At 50.4% G+C, this 17,634-nt stretch overlaps 1 protein-coding gene across 1 annotated transcript; it reads left to right on the forward strand.

Annotated features, from left to right (window-relative positions):
• The first annotated feature begins 9,903 nt into the window (after positions 1–9,903).
• DCTN3 (dynactin subunit 3) lies at positions 9,904–17,184 on the forward strand. Its single transcript, XM_066614765.1, has 7 exons — positions 9,904–10,057; positions 10,917–11,001; positions 12,441–12,527; positions 13,542–13,625; positions 14,416–14,474; positions 16,554–16,613; positions 16,829–17,184. Exons 1-7 carry the CDS (start codon positions 9,944–9,946, stop codon positions 16,916–16,918), a joined length of 579 nt encoding a protein of 192 aa, XP_066470862.1. The 5' UTR covers positions 9,904–9,943; the 3' UTR covers positions 16,919–17,184.
• Positions 17,185–17,634: the final 450 nt, after the last annotated feature.

Genomic DNA, 17,634 nt, shown 5'->3' on the forward strand with positions numbered 1-17,634 from the left:
GTGCAGGAAGCCCAGGAGTGACCTGTGGACAAGTGCTGGCAAACCCCACTCGTGCTGGATCCTCTTCCTCTGGACATGATGCTCTAAAGCCTCTCGGTCAAGGCCTGGAGGGAGCGACACCCGGGCCTTTGTGAAGTCGAAGGTCACCCGTCTCTTCCTGGGAGAGTGGGAGCTCGGCCGCAGCGCCATTCCTCCCAGCGCCTCCACGTAGCGCCTGCCCAGCTCCCACAGGCCTGCCAACTGGTTGTGACGCACAGCCAGGTCGATCCTGTCCATCTCCTCTCGGCCTGCAAAGGGCAGCAGGGACCTGCGAGGCAGTAAAGGCTTCTCGCCCGGAGGGATCGTCTTGGGGAGAGGCCTCTTCACAGGCAGTGAGGCTCTCCAGGAAACCCTCACCACAGAAGGGAGAGCTTCCAGGTGCACCTCCAAGGATTTCTTAGCCAGGTGGAGCTGGAGGTGCACCTGCACAGTGGGCAGCGGCTGCACTTGACGTGGGGCGTTCGCCATCCTGGCGGCCTTCCTGCCAGCGCCCTGCTCTTTCCCCACAGCACCTGCTCTGCAGGGCCCTGGGCAAGTCGTGCTGCCAAGCCCGTATCTGGGGGACAGATGCTTCAGGGACTCCAGAACCCTCCTCGGCAGCAGCCAGCGCTGGTGGAGCACCCTCTTCTGCACGTTCCTCTCCAGCACCTGCTTGGTGGCTTGGCTGAGGAAGGAGAGCTCCGTCTGGAAGACGGCCACCTCTCTGTGCCTCGTCTTCAAGGGGGTACGGGGAGCAGCCGGTCGGAAAGCGCGGAGGGACCTCTGAACGAGACCCGGGAGCCCCCAGCTGTGATGCAGCCTCTTTCTTTTCACGTGCCACTCCAGCACCTCTCGGGTACTCTGGCCCAGGAACAGGGTCTCTCTTCCGGTGAAGCTGAAGGCAGCAGATCTGGGGGACCAGGAGGCAGCGTGGGCAGCAGGAACAGAACGCTGGAGGAGTTGAACAAGGGGCTTGTGGTACACCGTGGGAAGTCCCCACTTGCAGGTTAGGATTTTGTGGGTGATGTTGAGCTGAATGCAACCGAGAATGTTCTCATTCAGAAAAGGGAGCTCCTGGGAACGCGGCTTTAGAGGTTTTGACCGAGGAGGAATGACTTTGGAGAGGACACGCTTGCCAGCTTGGTAGGCCGTCTTCTGAGACTGCTGGACCACAGAAGAGGCCATGCCAAAGCGGATCTCAAGGGCTTTCTTGGCCACGTGTCCTCGGAGCGCCTGCTGCCTGTGGTCCCAGCCCTGCTTTGCGGGAGGTTTCTCTGAAGAGGCTGCAGACTTCTGGGAAGAGCCTGATGTCGTCATGGAAGACATCCTCTTCACGGCTTTCTCCATCACAGGCAGCAAACAGGCCTTTTTCCCCTCTCTCGGTCTCCTGATCAGTGGAGGAGGGACTGGCAGGAACGCCCGTAGAGACTCCAATACCCGCCTGGGTAGACCCCACCGCCTCTCCACAATCTTGCTCCTGATGTGGGTCTCCAGCTGCTGCTGCTTGATCCCCAAGGTGAAGAACAGGAGCTGACTGAAGCCTGTAAATACCCTCACCTCAAGTCGGGCACGGGACACAGAGGCAACCTGCGCTGATGGCGGTACAGGCCGAAGAAACCCTTTCAAAGACTGTTGCACCAGGCCAGGCAGGCCCCACTGGTGCTGAAGCCTCTTCCTCAGCACGTGGGACTCCAGGACTCTCCACTCCCTGCGTGCTGTGGAAAGAGGCTCTGCGTGGCCACACTCTATGAAGACAGGCACTCTGGAAGGGGCTGTTGGCAGTGACGGGGGGCCGGGGGCAATCTTGGCCAGGGACTGCGTATACAGTGTCGGGAGCCCCCACAGGAAGTGGAGGTATTTGCATTTTATGTTCATCTCCAGAGCATCTGCTTCCCCCGGAAGGCAGAAGCACACTCTGTTCCTCAGCTGAGGACAATGTTGACCAGAACGGATCAGCTTAGGCAAAGGCCTCTTCCTGGCCCATGACGTGGTCATCTTCTGAGAATGGCCCACAATGGCAGGGAAAACCTCCAGCCTCCTCTCCAAGGACTTCTTCATAAAATGGTCCTGAAGTTTTGCTTGGGAGCCTGAGATGGTCTTGGAGTCCAAGACCTGGGCTGAGGTGGTGAGCTCATGTCCCTCTGCACCAACGTCTCTCTGCACTGTAAACACCGTGGTCTTGTTGACTCTCTTGTGGTGGAAGGTCTCAGCAAAGGCCTCCTTGTCCAGTTGGGAGAGGACTCCATGGCCCTTCATCTGTTTCGTGATGGGAGAACTAGATCGGAAGTCCTTCACGCGGCGACCAGCAGAGAGGCCGGAAGAGGATTCTGTGCAGGATGTGAAAGACGTACTGTATGTGGTGGAAGACAGGCTGAAGGTGTCTTTGTTCCGCCCATCACGGTCAACGGCCCAGTCGCTTCGTTCCTCCCAGCCATAAGCAGCATGCTTTGCGACACGCACAGTCTCTGAGACAGAAGCAGTGGCGCTGACTCTCTGTCGGAAGGAAACATGGCCTCTCTCAAAGGACACTCCAGGGAGAGCAGGATCAGCAGGATCGAGGCTGTCTGCTCCCTTGGAGTACAGGAATTGTGCGGCCTCTTCGGCTGCACGCTCACACAGCTTGCAGGCTGCGTTGTCGCACAGCAGTTGACGGATGCGATCCCTGTGAGTCTTCTGGGGCACACCGCCTTGTAACCGTGGCTTGGTGGCTGCAAAGGAAAGGGAAGACCCCAGTCAGTTCTGTCCAGCTGTGCCACCAGGAGAACTGATTGCAAACTTTTAGTAACCTATGAGATGAGCCAGATTTTCAATCCAGAAGTAGGCCCCCAAGAGATTTGCAAGTCCACAAAAAGGCAACAGAAAATTAAGGGGGAAAAAACCTGTAAGCACCTACAAGTAAAACCCTTAAAGTCACAGTCCAGCAGCCACTATCAAATCTGCAACACACAATTCTGGCAGCAGTTTTGCAGCACCTTCGCTAAGCAAGGCTGGGCAAGTGAGGCAAAAATCCAAGCAATGTCTTGTGGGAAGGACTGCTGTGGTTTTACTTCTCACACACATCGTTCCACCACAGCGTGAGGTCTTTCCATGGAAATGTGCTCTCAATGTGGCCATTACAAGGTCTCTGCTTTTACTTCAGAGCTGCAGGAGACCGTCCAGTGAACAGTGGAAAATCTCCAAGCACAATGCTACCTGTGTAGATGGACTTCTCTAGCTCAGCAGAGCCCCACTGAAGAGGGCCCAGGAGCCAGGACATGGTCAGGAACCACCACTGGTCCTTCAGAGTCAGGACTGGCTACACTGACTGGCAGGCAATGGCTCTCCAGGATTTAGAGACGGTGACCTTTCCAGGTTCTACCTGGAGATGCTAGTGGGGATTGAACCTGGGTCCTTCTGCACGCAAAGCAAGTGCTCTACTGTTCAGCCACATCCCACCCCTCTGCCTACCAGCCACATGCATGGAAGGATCTTTGTTGCCATGGCGGACAGAAGGCGGGACAAAATTGGTATCAAATGTATGCAATAAATAATCTCCTGCAAACCCTCACTGCCATCTCTCAGCACTGGCTTCATTTCATATGTTCAAGCAAATCCTTTATTCCTCATTGTGCCCCTCTTACCAAGGTGTTTGTTCTGGGACGAGCTTCTAATTTTTAATTTAAATGATGGGATCTTTTTCTTGCATTTCTACTCAACGAGTGCCAAAGGTGGCTAACGTTTGTAAAAATACAGTCAGAAAAAAATGAACAGCACAGGCATCCTTAAAACAAAGAGCAAAAGTCCAGGTGGTGATCAGAATGGATGGTCAGCACCTGGACTTCAGGAGGCCCCAAAGACAAAGGAGGTCTGGCACAGCAATGCCACCTTACTGCCTGTCTGCCAAACCCAATGGGGACTGTGGCTTGCTGGGGGGGGGCCCTCAGGGAGATCATCTCCTGCTTGTCATGGCACTTCTGGGAAACTATTGGGGGGGGGGGGGAGGTCAGAAAGAGAAGCTTACCTGATCTCTGCTCTGCAATCTGCTTCTGCCTGCCTGCAATTCCAAAATGCATCTGCCGCAGGGAAAGAGAGATGTCTTTAGAAAATTACGGAATGAGGAGCCCCCACCCGCCCCTCCCAGGACCTGTCTGCTAAAGGGCTCTGCACCTCCTCCAAACCCCAAACTGCCCCTCCCCCAATTTCCCTGTCCCCAGGGTTACTTCCTGAGCTCTTCACATCTCCGTGTTAGAATCATGCAGGGAATCCTCTTCTGTCTGTACAACCCCATATCCAGGTGGCTTCGGGCCCTCACCTCTCTGTTTCCAAATCATGTCAGTGTCCCATTAACCCCCCCCCCCCAATTCTTTGAAAACCAGAAGAACAGAACTAAAAATGAGTGATGCAAAAATTCGTCTGCTTAATTCCTCTCTCAGGTCACAGAATTTTCATTTCCTCATCACAGAATGTTCATTTCTGTTCTCCATCCTAAACAGAATATACCAAACCCTGCTTATGACACCTGGCTGTGTGCCAGATTAATATTCCCACACAAAATTAATAAGTAATCTATTTCTTCTTTGAATACCAACGAAACACAGTATTTTATTTCCACCCCCAGATGCCCGCCTTCGTGCATCCCAGTGTAATGAGCGGAATCACCCACATCTGCACTAAACTGTGCCTGGAGAGGGGGCTGGATGAAGGACCTCTCTTCCCTTGCCCCACTGCTGAACAGAGATCCAAGCCCCAGGATTCCTTTCAGCACGGGTTGGGGACTCAGGAACAAGACTTGGCAAGTTCTGAGAGCCAGGTGGGTTTGCCTCATCATGGAGACCATCTCTGACAGCTTTGCACAGGCTCAGTGGGCCAGCCATGCAAAGTATCACAAAACTTACTTACCCAGTCTAGGATGGTCCAGAGCCATACTGGGAGCTTCCTGTAGCTTCCCCAGAGCCAGTTATAAAGCCTGTTCCACATAGTGAAACTTTGCAGATGTTTCCACGTGGGGTAGAAAACGGGTCAAGACGACGTCACTGGCCAAGAGAACAAAAGGGTTCCCAAAGACCAAAGAAACAACTGGACAAAGTAGTCATCTCCCTAACTGTACCCAAACACCAGGGCACATGCAACCAATGTGTTGTGCTCCTGGCCAATGCTGGGTTCAGGTATGAGCAGTCTCCAAGGAACGGTCTGGAGAGCATCACAAAGGAAAAGAACCTTTATACAGCCTCTGCAGCTAGGAGTCCTAAAGAATCCTCTGGGCCCTAAAGTCCTGCTCAGCCAGCCAGGGCCTAGGAGAGGAGGGTAAAGGGTGATTTGTACCCTGGCCCAGGGTCAGAAAGGGGGCCCAGGAGCCAAAGGAGGGGGCCCAGAAATTTCTTGGGATCTTCCATTTTCCAGTCTCACCCATGTGGGATGCTGGGGGCATTTCCATGGGCACATGGCGACAACTACTGCCACAAGCCAAACACACCAGGCCCAGGAATGCATATATTCCTTAACAGTATCACATCTGGGAGGAAAATGACCTGCTACAGTAGCTCTAAAAATATACCCGGGTAGATGGGACTCGTCAGCCTAGGAAGGCAGCTCATCTAAGAGAAGGAAACTCTGACCTCAAACCTCCACTCCACCAAACTTTTCCGAGTGGTAAAGACCAGAAGTGATTGTGAGGAGCTCCAGAAGGATCTCTCCAGACTGGTAGAATGGGCAGCAAAATGGCAGATGCGCTTCAATGTCAGTAAGTGTAAAGTCATGCACATTGGGGCAAAAAATCAAAACTTTACATATAGGCTGATGGGTTCTGAGCTGTCTGTGACAGATCAGGAGAGAGATCTTGGGGTGGTGGTGGACAGGTCAATGAAAGTGTCGACCCAATGTGCAGCGGCAGTGAAGAAGGCCAATGCTATGCTTGGGATCATTAGAAAAGGTATTGAGAACAAAATGGCTAATATTAGAATGCTGTTGTACAATTCGATGGTAAGGCCACACCTGGAGTATTGTGTCCAGTTCTGGTCGCCACATCTCAAATTGGACATAGTGGAAATGGAAAAGGTGCAAAAGAGAGCAACTAAGGGCGCAATCCTAACCAGCACTTATGCCAGCATAGGAGTCCCGGGAGGGTCGCAAATGTGTTGTAAAGCATATTTGCACCTCTGTGGGAGGAAGCTGCGTTGGCGCATCTACATGTGCTGATGCACAGAGGCTGGCAGAAGCCTCTGTGGCAGCTTCCTCCCTGCCGCTTGTGCCAGCGCACCCGCACTGACAAAAACAGAGAAGGTAGGCGTGGCGGGGGCGGGGAGGAGGTGGGAGGGGCGTTTCTGGGCGGGAGAGGGCAGGTGATGGGCATTCTTGGGGCGGGCACGTAGGGAGCCGGGGCGGTTGCCAGATCCCAACCCCCATCCACAGGGAGAATGAAGCGGCTTCAAGCTGCTCCACATTCCTCTGACTTGCGCCACCTCCAGAGGTGTTGCAAGTCCGAGGAGACCCATTGGGGCCAGCAGCCCTTACCTAGGGGTAAGGGGAAGAGCTTCCCCTTGCCTCTGGCTGAGCCGCTGCTGGCCAGAAACCCATGTTGGATGCAGCGCAAGTCTTCTGGCTTGCCTGCTCCTGTGCAGGTTTGGATTGTGCCCTTAGATGATTACTGGGCTGGGGCGCATTCCTTATGAGGAAAGGCTACAGCGTTTTGGGCCTCTTCAGCCTAGAAAAGAGGCGCCTGAGGGGGGACATGATTGAGACATACAAAATTAAGAACATAAGCCCCGCTGGATCAGGCCAAAGGCCCATCTAGTCCAGCTTCCTGTATCTCACAGTGGCCCACCAAATGCCCCAGGGAGCACACAAGACAACAACTCTCCTGCATCTGGCAATCAGAGGCAGCCTCTAAAACCAAGAGCTTGCACATACCTACTATGACTTGTAACCTGTAATGAACTTTTTCTCCAGAAATTTGTCCAATCCCCTCTTAAAGGCACCCAGGCAAGATGCCATCACTACTTCCTGTGGCAAGGAGTTCCACAAACTAATTACACACTGGGTAAAGAAATAATTTCTTTTGTTTGTCCTAACTCTCCCAACACTCAACTTTAGTGGCCAGGAAGGATAGTAATATTTACATATTTTACATATTTTATCGTAATATAGCTGAATATTTATGTCACAGTAATATTTCTTTACTCAGCATGTGGTTGGTCTGTGGAACTCCTTGCCACAGGATGTGGTGATGGCATCGGGCCTGGACGCCTTTAAAAGGGGATTGGACAAGTTTCTGGAGGAAAATCCATTATGGGGTATAAGCCATGATGTGTGTGTGCAACCTCCTGATTTTAGAAATGGGCTATGTCAGAATGCCAGATGCAAGGGAGGGCACCGGGATGAGGTCTCTTGTTATCTGGTGTGCTCCCTGGGGCATTTGGTGGGCTGCTGTGAGATACAGGAAGCTGGACTAGATGGGCCTATGGCCTGATCCAGTGGGGCTGTTCTTATGTTCTTAACTACAATTCCCAGGAAGCCTTGCAGGTCTCTTGTTATCTGGTGTGCTCCCTGGGGCATTTGGTGGGCCGCTGTGAGATACAGGAAGCTGGACTAGATGGGCCTATGGCCTGATCCAGTGGGGCTCTTATGTTTCGCTGCTGGAGAATCCTCATGCCAAGGGCCCACCTCCTCTTCTGCAGCCTTGGCACTGCCTCCTTCCTCTTCTCCCAGTCGTGTGCTTTCCCCAATGGCCTCCTTCTCACTGTCACAGTCTCCTACTCTCTCCCTCTCACATTCAGAGCTGAACTGGGACACGCCTCCTGTAGAAAGAGGGCTGTGCTTCTTGTTCTGCTGTGCCTGTCTGTGACTGCAAACCATGCACTGGGTCGCCTTGGAATGTCTACCCTGCCCTGATATTGGGCATGGTTTATTGTTATATTGTTGTTATTGTTATTCTATCCTGCCTTTCCCATGCCAAAGCAAATGCTCAAGGTGGCTTACAACGCTCCATTACAAGATGTACAATGTATAACAATAAATAAAATTTATTTTTTTATAAAAATCACAGATGAAGGTTGATTAATCTGAGCAAGGGAAGGGTCCTGTCTGGGGTCCCCCACTCCATCGGCACTGCTTATCTGGTCCACCTCAAGGGTGGGAGCCAGTCACCACTCTCCTTCCCACAAAATGGAAAGTGGCACCCTGCTGCCATGGAAACAGGGCCACCTTGGATGGTGTGTGGGAGGGGAGTGGGAGCCGGGTCAGAATGCAGCTGGGGCTTTGAAACCCCAGCTTCAGCAGATGATGGAGATGGTGGGTCTCATGCTGGGGGCTGGCTGATGCCTCTAAGATGAGCCCAGGGAAGATGCCCTGAAGCCTGGAGGAGGAGGATAAGAGTGGGGCAGAACTCCCCTTCCCCCTCTGACCACAAGCCTGTGGTCAATCTTTCTGGAGTGACCCCCGCTCCCCCAAGTCCAGAAACTTAGAACATTTATGTGACCTCCAGTATCCTCCCCCCCCCCATGAATGTCCTAATGGGACCTACCAAGCACAAGTATTACAGGCCCATCTAGTGGCTAACCCAACTTTCTCTTTTCATCAGTAGCCCATCATTTTCCTCTGCATAGCTCAAAAGCAAGGCATGAAGCTGGGGGGACAGTAGCTGAAACTCACAGGTAGACTGTCTCTGAATGTGGACGTTTCAATTAGATATCTAGCAGCTGTTGAAAGACCAGGGTGTTGAATCAGCTGCAGGTATTCTTGGGGGGGGGGGGAGACCTGAGAAGACACCTTTGGATAAATGTTAAAGCCCAGTTGTGAAGTGCTCAAAGGGCAGTCCCGCCACACATTTCGCTCCGTGAAGGCTGAGGTGTCTTTAGAGGCATTCCAACACTTTGCCAAAGTGATACTGAACAGGCAAGCTGTGAATATTCCCCCACTCCTCACCCTGGAGAAGCACTTGGGAAGATAATTGACTGGGGCTTGTTTTCATCTGTCCCAGCGAGAGGCAGGAGCTGCTCTCCAGACAAGCTTTCCAAAGAGCACTGCTGGTGCTCCTGTGTGGAAGGGTCACCAACGACGGGGAGGCTTCCCTGCACTCTGCCTTGTGGTGAAACTGCCTTGTCCAGTGGCAGTGCGTTCCCTGGGCCAGAGGCGGCCTCCGTGTGGTCCTTGCCCCAAACCCGCTCCATGGACGCCTGGCTCTGTATGCTGCGTTTTGCTCCCGCTGCTGGGAATGGCTCCGAAGGGAGGGGGCCCCCCTCAGCTACGCCACCGCTCTCGCTCCATTCCACCCACACGGCTCTGTTCCGCCCCAGCGCCCGCAGTGGCTCCAGGGGAGGGTCCGCTTAGGGCTGCGCTGCGCCCCGGCTGAGCCCTCGGCTTCCTTGCCTGCTCCAAGCACCGGGTGACCCGCCCATTAGAAGACCCTCTGCAGGCACTAGTTGCATACAACGCCGACCGAGGCCTAGACGTGTCTACTCGGAAGCAAGTTCCATTTGTTCCAATGGGGCTAACTCCCTGGAGAGGGAGCACGGGGCTTGCGGCAGAGCCGTCCAGGGGGCGCCTCGCCCCTTCCGCGCAGCTGGGGACTGTGGGCGTTCCCGGTTTCTTCGCCCCGCCCACCAGGAGGGCCTGCCTTCTGCGCCTTCCCAACTTCTTCACCTCACCCACCAGAAAGGCGTGGCCTGGGGCGTTCCCAGATTCTTCGCCCCGCCCAGCAGAAGGGCGAGGCCTAGACACTTCGCCCCGCCTATCAGGAAGGCGATAGGCCTTGTGGGCGTTCCCAACCGCTTCATCCCGTCCACCAGAAACCCAGCTTCTTCGCCACGCCCACTTCGCCACGCCCACCAGAAAGGCGTGGCCTCTAGGCGTTCCCGGGCGCTTCTCCCCGCCCCGTTCCCCTCGTTTCCGGTCGAGTCGCTTCCCATTGGCTGCCCTGCTGCCTCGCTTCCGGTGCTCGGGCAGGGCCGAGATGGCGGCTGCGGCGACCACGGCGGCGGAGGTGCGGCAACTGCAGGGCCGCCTGGCGGCGCTGGAGGAGCGCGTCTTCGGAGGGGCCCGCGGGGGGCACGATGGCGTCAGGAAGGTAGCCTTGGAGGCCGCGCGCGGCAGCCGCTGCCAGTGCTGAGGGGCTGCTGGGCGGGCCGGGGCGGAGAGGAGAGGAGAGGCTGCGGGAGGGCGACTGCTGTGGGCGGCCTCGAGGAGGACGAGGCCCGTGGGTGGGGAGCGAGCGATGGCACAGTTCGGATGGCTGACCTATGGAACTCCCTGCCACTTGATGTGGGTGGGTTTGGGCCTGGATGCCTTTCAAGGGACGTTGGTGGAGGGAAAGTCCATCACAGGCTACAAGACACCGTGGCAGGGGTGTGTGGTGGGTGGGGCAGGTGAGGCAGAGCCTCCCCACCGGAGTCCTTTGAAAAGTGGTGGGTGGGGGGCAGGTGAGGCAGAGCCTCCCCACCGGAGTCCTTCGAAAAACAGTGCCACCGCTGTGTGAGGCGCAGAAGCACACTCAAACCACTCGCGTTGCCTGCGGTTTGAGTGTACTTGTGCGCCTCACACAGTCGGTGGTGGTGCTGCTTTTCGAAGGACTCCGGTGTGGAGGCTCTGCCTCACCTGCCCACCACACACCCCTGCATCAAGGCTTGTAACCCATGATGGACTTTTCCTCCATGTCCCCCTCAAGCGCCCCTTTTCTAGGCTGAAGAGGCCCAAACGTCTAGCCTTTCCTCATGGGGAAGGTGCCCCAGCCCAGTCATTCTGGTTGCTCCCCTCCATTCATGGAAGGAAGCTTCTTTGCCCTGCACGGCTTGTTAGCCAGCCAGCCACCTCTTGGACCTAGTCAAACCTTCCTCCTTTGCGGCACACACGTCCACTGGGCCTCTATTACTGTTTTTGCTCATTCCTGTTCATCTGCATGGTTGTTAACAGGTTCCTTTGTCTTCTAGATAGCAGACGGTTTGGTCAAAGTTCAGGTGGCTTTGGGGAACATCGCAAGCAAAAGAGAAAGAGTGAAAATACTTTACAAAAAAAGTAAGTCCTTTTCGGGCACAAAAAGTCCTTTCCAGTTACCAGGTCTACTCAGAGGTAATTCCTATTTTGTTCAGTGGGGCTTACTCTCAGGAAAGTGTGGTTCGGATTGCAGCCTTAGTTGCATTTATTAAGAATACCAGTTCGTAATAGGCTCAGTAGTAGCTGAAATGAGAGAAGTTGTATGATTGCTGGGGGTGGCAAAAGGCTCACGAATACGGTCAAAATGTAATGTCAGGAGAGCAAGAGAATCTCATCTCTTCATCGCAGTACAACTTTGCATTCCCTTGTGAAGGCTGTTGAGGTGGAGCCCCATGAATCCCACAATCTGACCCAGAGGTGGGCAAAGTTAGGTTCAGGGAGATTCAGCCTCTGAGAACCTCCAGAAGATCCCTGAGGTCCTCCTCATGCAGCAACAGATTCTGATGCTGCTTGTCCAAATATATCAGTCTTGATTGCTAATGTAGTGGGAGGGAGGGGTAATGTGTACAAGTATGTGCATGCAGTTTCTGCTTCCCTGGGAAGCTTCTTGGTCTCAGTGATTATTGTTGGGGTCTCAGAAACATGTGCTTTAAAAAAAAGTCTTTTAGTAGCATGTAAGACCATGGCAATGGGAGCAAATGGCAAAGAAGAATACTGTAGCATCTTTTGGATGTTCAAATTACATCATGCATGTTATCTTGATAATGCTTACTAAAGCTGTGTAAGGTATCATGGTGGTATTCCCTTATGAGGAAGGAACAGTGAGCAAGTGAGGCCATCGAAAGAGTTCATGACTGTCAGAGATTTTACCTTTACAGCTCTTGTTCTCAGCTGCTATGAATTCCAAGTACAGGTCCAGCCTATCTATACACTGATTTTTTATACACAAATTTGACTCAACATGAATGGCCCCTGTAAATGAGAAGGAATGTGCTGATCCCTGGAGAAGGGGAAAAATGTACCCCTTTAAAATCAGTTTAAAAAACTGAACAGTCCTTTTACAATAGCCTCCTTAATGAGAGAGAGAGAGAGATGGTAGCTGGCTGACAGTCCATCAGTCCTTCTCTCTCCAGTGGACCCCTCGCTTCCCCCTGAGCACTGAAAGAAAGGTGATCACTTTGCATTGCTGAAGAGAGGGACTGAGTGAAGTGCTTGGAGGATGACTCATTGATGGATTGTCTTCTTAATGGCTCTTATCTTACATCACAAAGGTCAGCAAGGCTGTTTTTTAATCACCAGAGCAAAGAAATTTTGTTTTTTAAATTGATTTGCTATAGTGCGTTTTTTGCCATCCATGTGAATAATTAGTCTCAACCTGTATTTAGACTTGGTTACATGTGACAACTGGATTTATGCTTACAGCTATTTTGTCTAAATTGATAATATTTAAGTGTGCTTTCTGTTTTATTACCACATTCTGAAGTTAATTCTCTCTTCTTGAACGCTGTTTCCAATCCAAGTTGAAGATATCATAAAATATTTGGATCCTCAGTACATTGATCGAATGGCCATTCCAGATGCCATGAAGTTGCAATTCATCTTAGCAGGTATTTTGTGAAATACAGTGTTGTTTACTTTATATAACTTAGATATTTGTATGCTGGGTATCTTGCAGTGAAGTGTTTGGCCATTGAAGATCCAGATTATATCCTAAATTATGGAGCTGTCCCTTTCCCACATAATTTGTCATTGCAGTACTCCTGCAGAGCTCTGATTCTGCCCATTTCCATAGAAGTTTTAATTTAGTACAAAACAAATTCTGACTACTGTTGTTGGTATTGTTGAAGGCTCAGAAAGAAGAGACTGACTAGAGCAGTTCAGACCCTCTCAGCACCCAGTGTATAGAGATCAGCATCACTTTCTTTTCTACAAAAATTCCCTTTTCTAAGTTTTGAATTCTATTCTGCATTTGTGGTCCAGGTCTGTCTCCAGTTCAGTTTGCAATAAAGACATTTGTAAAGAGAATTAAGAATGCAATCCAAATATTTGTGCTAGTGAATCAGTCCCCTTGAACACAGTTCCCCTTGCTTATAAATCAGTATGCATAGGAATGCTGTGCTGTAAAAAGCCATTGCGATACCAAATAGCACAAACATTCAAAACAGAAGCAAAAGCAAGTTCACCGGTTTGCCCTCCAAACTCCTCTAGGATCAGCAAAGTGTGCTGTGATTTTTGAGAAGATATAATAATTTCCAGATGAGCACTTGGTAATAAATTCGCAAGCATAAGCACTGTCGTTGGGGGGGGGGAATCCCTGCTTGTGTACCTGCCAGTTTGCCCTCCAAAAACTGGGCCACTCTCAGTGGAGTTGCCTTCTGGTTACCTGAGTGTGGAAGAAGATTTATAAGGGATGGTGCTCCCTTTAAGTTTAGTGAATTAAAGGATGATGGGGGAGTTGTCTACAAATTGAGCTATAGTCAGACTCTTGATTAAAGCTGTTGGGGAAATCTCATGATTGGTGATACCTGGCTTCTAACAGTTAGCAATAACTAAATGAGCTACAGCCACTGAGAGACATATGGTTCTTGCCTCCGTAATATCATATGTCCTCTCTTGAGCAGAAGAGCAATCCATCCTGGCCCAAGCAGCACTTCTGGAGCAGGTGAATGCCCTCCAGCCATACCTGGACAGTGCACACATCAAGGGTGAGTGCGTCCCAACTTTTTAAATAAAAATCTATATTTCCCCCCTCCCCCAAAAAATCTATATTTCCTAGCTACCAGGTTCTTGGCTTGTACTAGAAAGCAAGAGCCTCCTCTGCTGTGTCTTCCAGGTATTGCACTTAGCTTGATACTAGCTTGTATATATGCATGTAAATTGTTGCACAATCGAAAGATGCCACTTACTTTTTTGTTACCTGCACTGAGCTCAGATTGTATACCTTTTTGAAAGAATGCAGAGTTAGTGCAGCAAAGAAGCTCCTGATGTAGAAGAATGCAGTTGGTGTGCGGCAACCGAGCACTTGCTGGGGGAGTGGGGACACCTGTTAATAGAAACAGGGCCTTTTCCTAAAATGCCATGTATCAGAATTTGTTGAACGTTAGACTCCGCATCCCTCTTTCTGAAGTCCATCAGTGGGGAGGGGGCAACATCTGACAGGTCCTTCTCAGTCACAACTCTGGGTTTTGGAACCCCCTTCCCTCAAAGGCCTAATTGGCTCCCCTCATTGGTGTCTTTTTTCTGGTGAGCAAATACTTTGCTTAAGCTGGTATTTATTTAAATTCATGCTTTTGTGTGTTTCCTTTACTCTCCAGTTGGCTTCTTAATTTAGCTGGTTATCTGTCTTTGGATTATTTTATGATTGTTTTAGTGACACTTGTTTTTTCTAATAGTGGTAAGTTGCCTTTGGGGGGGGGACTTTTTAGAGGGTGGAAGACAAAAAGCCTCACTTGCTGAGAACTGGGAGCCTGACAATCAAGCTGGCATCTCTTGCAGCCGCTCCTGACCATGCTGCCAAACTGCAGAGACTCTCCCAGATCCACATTCAGCAGCAGGTAGGATGACAGAGAATCGCTGTTTAGTCTGGATTTTCCACCTCCTCACTGTCTTGGCTCAAGAACTTGGCAGCTGCAGATCCAGATACATTCTTGTTTGGAGTATATCCTTCTTCCTAAAAAGGAAGGCAAAATCTTGGGTCCTGTTTTGTTTACACTATGCTGTGTGTGACTGATTAACTCTTTTGCTGAGTGCATAAAGACGCTGGGGGGTAGTAGGGATGCAGAGGAAAACTGTTAATGATCTATAGCAGCGGCTGTCCTGAGGAGGACTTCTCTAAGCCCTTCTGAACACTGGAAGAGAAAAGCCTTGGTCTGTTTGCCTCTGAATTGTGCATCCTTCCCTGTCACACACTGCTTTTCTTCTAGGAGCATGGCCTGTGGATGTCTGGGGCTAGTGTGCCCACCTTGCCAGTAAGCACTTGCCTGGTTGCCCATACATAGATTCCGTTGCCAATGGCAAGTGGTGGCTGCTGTAATCTCTCCCCTCCCCCCACTATGCACCTGTGGAGTAACTTCGGCAGCACTCAGTGCAGCTGGTGTTCTCAGCTCCAGTTTGTCATCTTTTTTCTTTCGTTTCAGGAAGTGGCCCTTTCTCACACTGAGGTCACTTCTGGTACATTTGAAAGAGGAAAGAGGTGACAGAGCCAGCCACTGAAAGCAAGTGGAAATGAAAGGTTCTTAAGCACTGTCCCTTCCTCTCCCCCCACTAGAAGAGAGTGAGTGAAACATTTGCAGGCATTTTGTTGAACCAACAAGGCTGCACTTAAGGCAAAAAGAGAATTGATACTTGCAACCTCAAGGTTTCTTGGGGCACAGGTGGGCTTATCCATGCAAGTCATCTTTCAAAAGATAAAGGGTTTCCTGTGCAATAGAGAAGACTCAAGTAGATTCTGGTCTTTTTTAGGACAGCATGTAAAACTCTTTGGAGTGATTCTTATGTAAAAAAATTTTTATCACTTTCTGAGATCTTCTGCTGAACTTTGGTGCTGTCCTCTTCTATCCCCCACTTCCCATCTTTCATGCAAAAATTCAGCACACGTTTAGTGGCCTGGATACGTGACCTTTTGGTCTGTTGCAGGGGGTGGGCAAACTTTCAGCTTTAGGGATCCTGGACCTTTAACAATTTCAGCTGCATCTGTTGAAATTCCCTCCTCTACACTATTACTAAAGGTCCAGGATCCCTAAAGTTGAAAGTCAGACCACCCCAACCTACTGGACTGGCTTGGCTTAGCGCTCTGCTGATTTGCAGTTCTTTCCAATAAGAGGATGGCTGACGACAGTTTTTCTTTGGGGTACTCTGCTGTACTGCTATCAGCACATCTGAGCCTCAAGTCCCTGAACTGTGCCAATCCCCAAGCCTGCAAGGCCAGTGTTTCTCAGACTGTGGGTTGGGACCCACTAAGTGGGTTGCAAGCCTATTTCAGGTGGGTCCCCATTTATTACAACATTTTATTTATAATACATTAGTCTTGAAGCTATCATGGTATAATAATAATAGATAATAATAATAAAACTTTATTTTTATCCCGCCCTTCTCCCTAACAGGACCCAGGGCGGCTAACAACATATTAAAAACAACAGATTTTAAAAACATTAATACATAAAAAATAAAAACATTTAAAAACACATTACAGAGGCCATAAAAACAGTATGGTATGTATATATATACATACAGTATGGTATGTATATATAACAGTATGGTATGTAACTGCACTGGGGAAATGTTACAGATCTGTATGTATAAATATGCGTAGGATTGCAGCCTAGGATTGTTAAAAATTTTCCTGCTTGATGATGTCACTTCTGTCATGACATCACTTCCGGTGGGTCCTGACAGATTCTCATTCTAAAAAGAGGGTCCCAGTGCTAAAATCTTGAGAACCACTTTGCTAGACCAATCAGTGGGTGAAAAGATCTGGCACTCTATGCAAAGAGTACTGCCCAGAACTCTGCTATAGAGCAGCTCTTCTGGAATGCAACCCCTGCAAAGTTCTGGTTTAGTTTTCAAGCACCAAACTGGCAAGGTGAGACTGTCACAAGAAGGTGTTTGATGTTGATGCTCTTTTGATCTTGCAGGACCAGTGCGAAGCAGTGAGTGAGAATGTCAGGTTACTCCTGGAAGATTACAACAAAATGGTATCCTTACTTGCCTTTGTGTCATTGGCTGGAATGTGTGAACTCCGGTTGCCTTTGCTGGCTGCCATGTGTGGGTGGAAGCATCTTCTCTTCTGTCAGCCCAGCTATTCTTTTGATCTGGCGGCAGACTATTGGTCCCAGCTTCTTGAGAGGCTCTCCCCTCTTCTGCTTGCACTTCTGCAGTTGAATGTTTTTTTCCTTAAAGATTCTTTCAGACTTTGCTCCTTTCTAAGCAGTTCGTGCAATGGGATGAAATGCTGTCCCAGATGGAAGCTGCCAAGCAACTGAAACCTGCGTCTGAGTGAGGACAGCCCTGTGACCAGGCACCAGTTCTCACTCAAGGTCTCCCTCCAAGGCTCTCCTCTGCTGGCAGTGCTACAGCCTGCAGGATGATGCCCAGAGCAGCTTCTCTTTCCTGGAGTTGAATGCTAATCTGTACAGTTTTCCCTGCCTGCTTACATTGTTCTTTAATTTATTTTAGTTTCTTATCCAGCCTAATGGCTGGGAACTCCAGACCTGCAGCACCACCTGCTGTTGTTGTGGACCACAATAAAATCTTAACAGCCCCCAACACTGCTGTGACTGACATTTGTTTCTTGTAGGAACGGGGTAATTTGGGTCCATATGCTGATGGCACCTAATTCATTATTTGTAAAACCTGTAGCCTACTCTATTCAAAAGTCTCAAGGCAGGGCATATATTTAAGCTATATATTTAAAAATTCATTAATTAAACCTAGCACGTGGGATTTCTGTCCCACCCACCTTGTTCCTGGCTGCCAAAACCTTATGTGCCAGTTCTAAGAGACTCTCATTTGGATGTCTGCAGCCTGGTGGGAGGGAAGATTCCAAGAATAAGGGGTAGCTGCCAAAGCCTCGCCTCTCTGCATCGTGTTCACAGGAAGCTTCATGGGAGTGCTCTCGATAGATTTTGGAGACTGACAGGTTAGAGCAGTGAAGGCACAATGGCTGTATTGGGCTTAATGAATTGAAACCTTCAGAATAAATAACTGTTCAACTTG

Source organism: Tiliqua scincoides, chromosome 2 (assembly GCF_035046505.1).
Source record: "Tiliqua scincoides isolate rTilSci1 chromosome 2, rTilSci1.hap2, whole genome shotgun sequence".
Classification (NCBI taxonomy): domain Eukaryota; kingdom Metazoa; phylum Chordata; class Lepidosauria; order Squamata; family Scincidae; genus Tiliqua; species Tiliqua scincoides.

Excerpts from the sequence above, each read along its gene's own strand:
- DCTN3 (XM_066614765.1), top strand. The coding sequence starts at position 9,944 with ATGGCGGCTGCGGCGACCACGGCGGCGGAGGTGCGGCAACTGCAGGGC. Across the intron at positions 13,626-14,415 it reads GGACAGTGCACACATCAAGG|CCGCTCCTGACCATGCTGCC; the intron begins GTGAGTGCGTCC and ends CATCTCTTGCAG. Across the intron at positions 14,475-16,553 it reads AGATCCACATTCAGCAGCAG|GACCAGTGCGAAGCAGTGAG; the intron begins GTAGGATGACAG and ends TTGATCTTGCAG.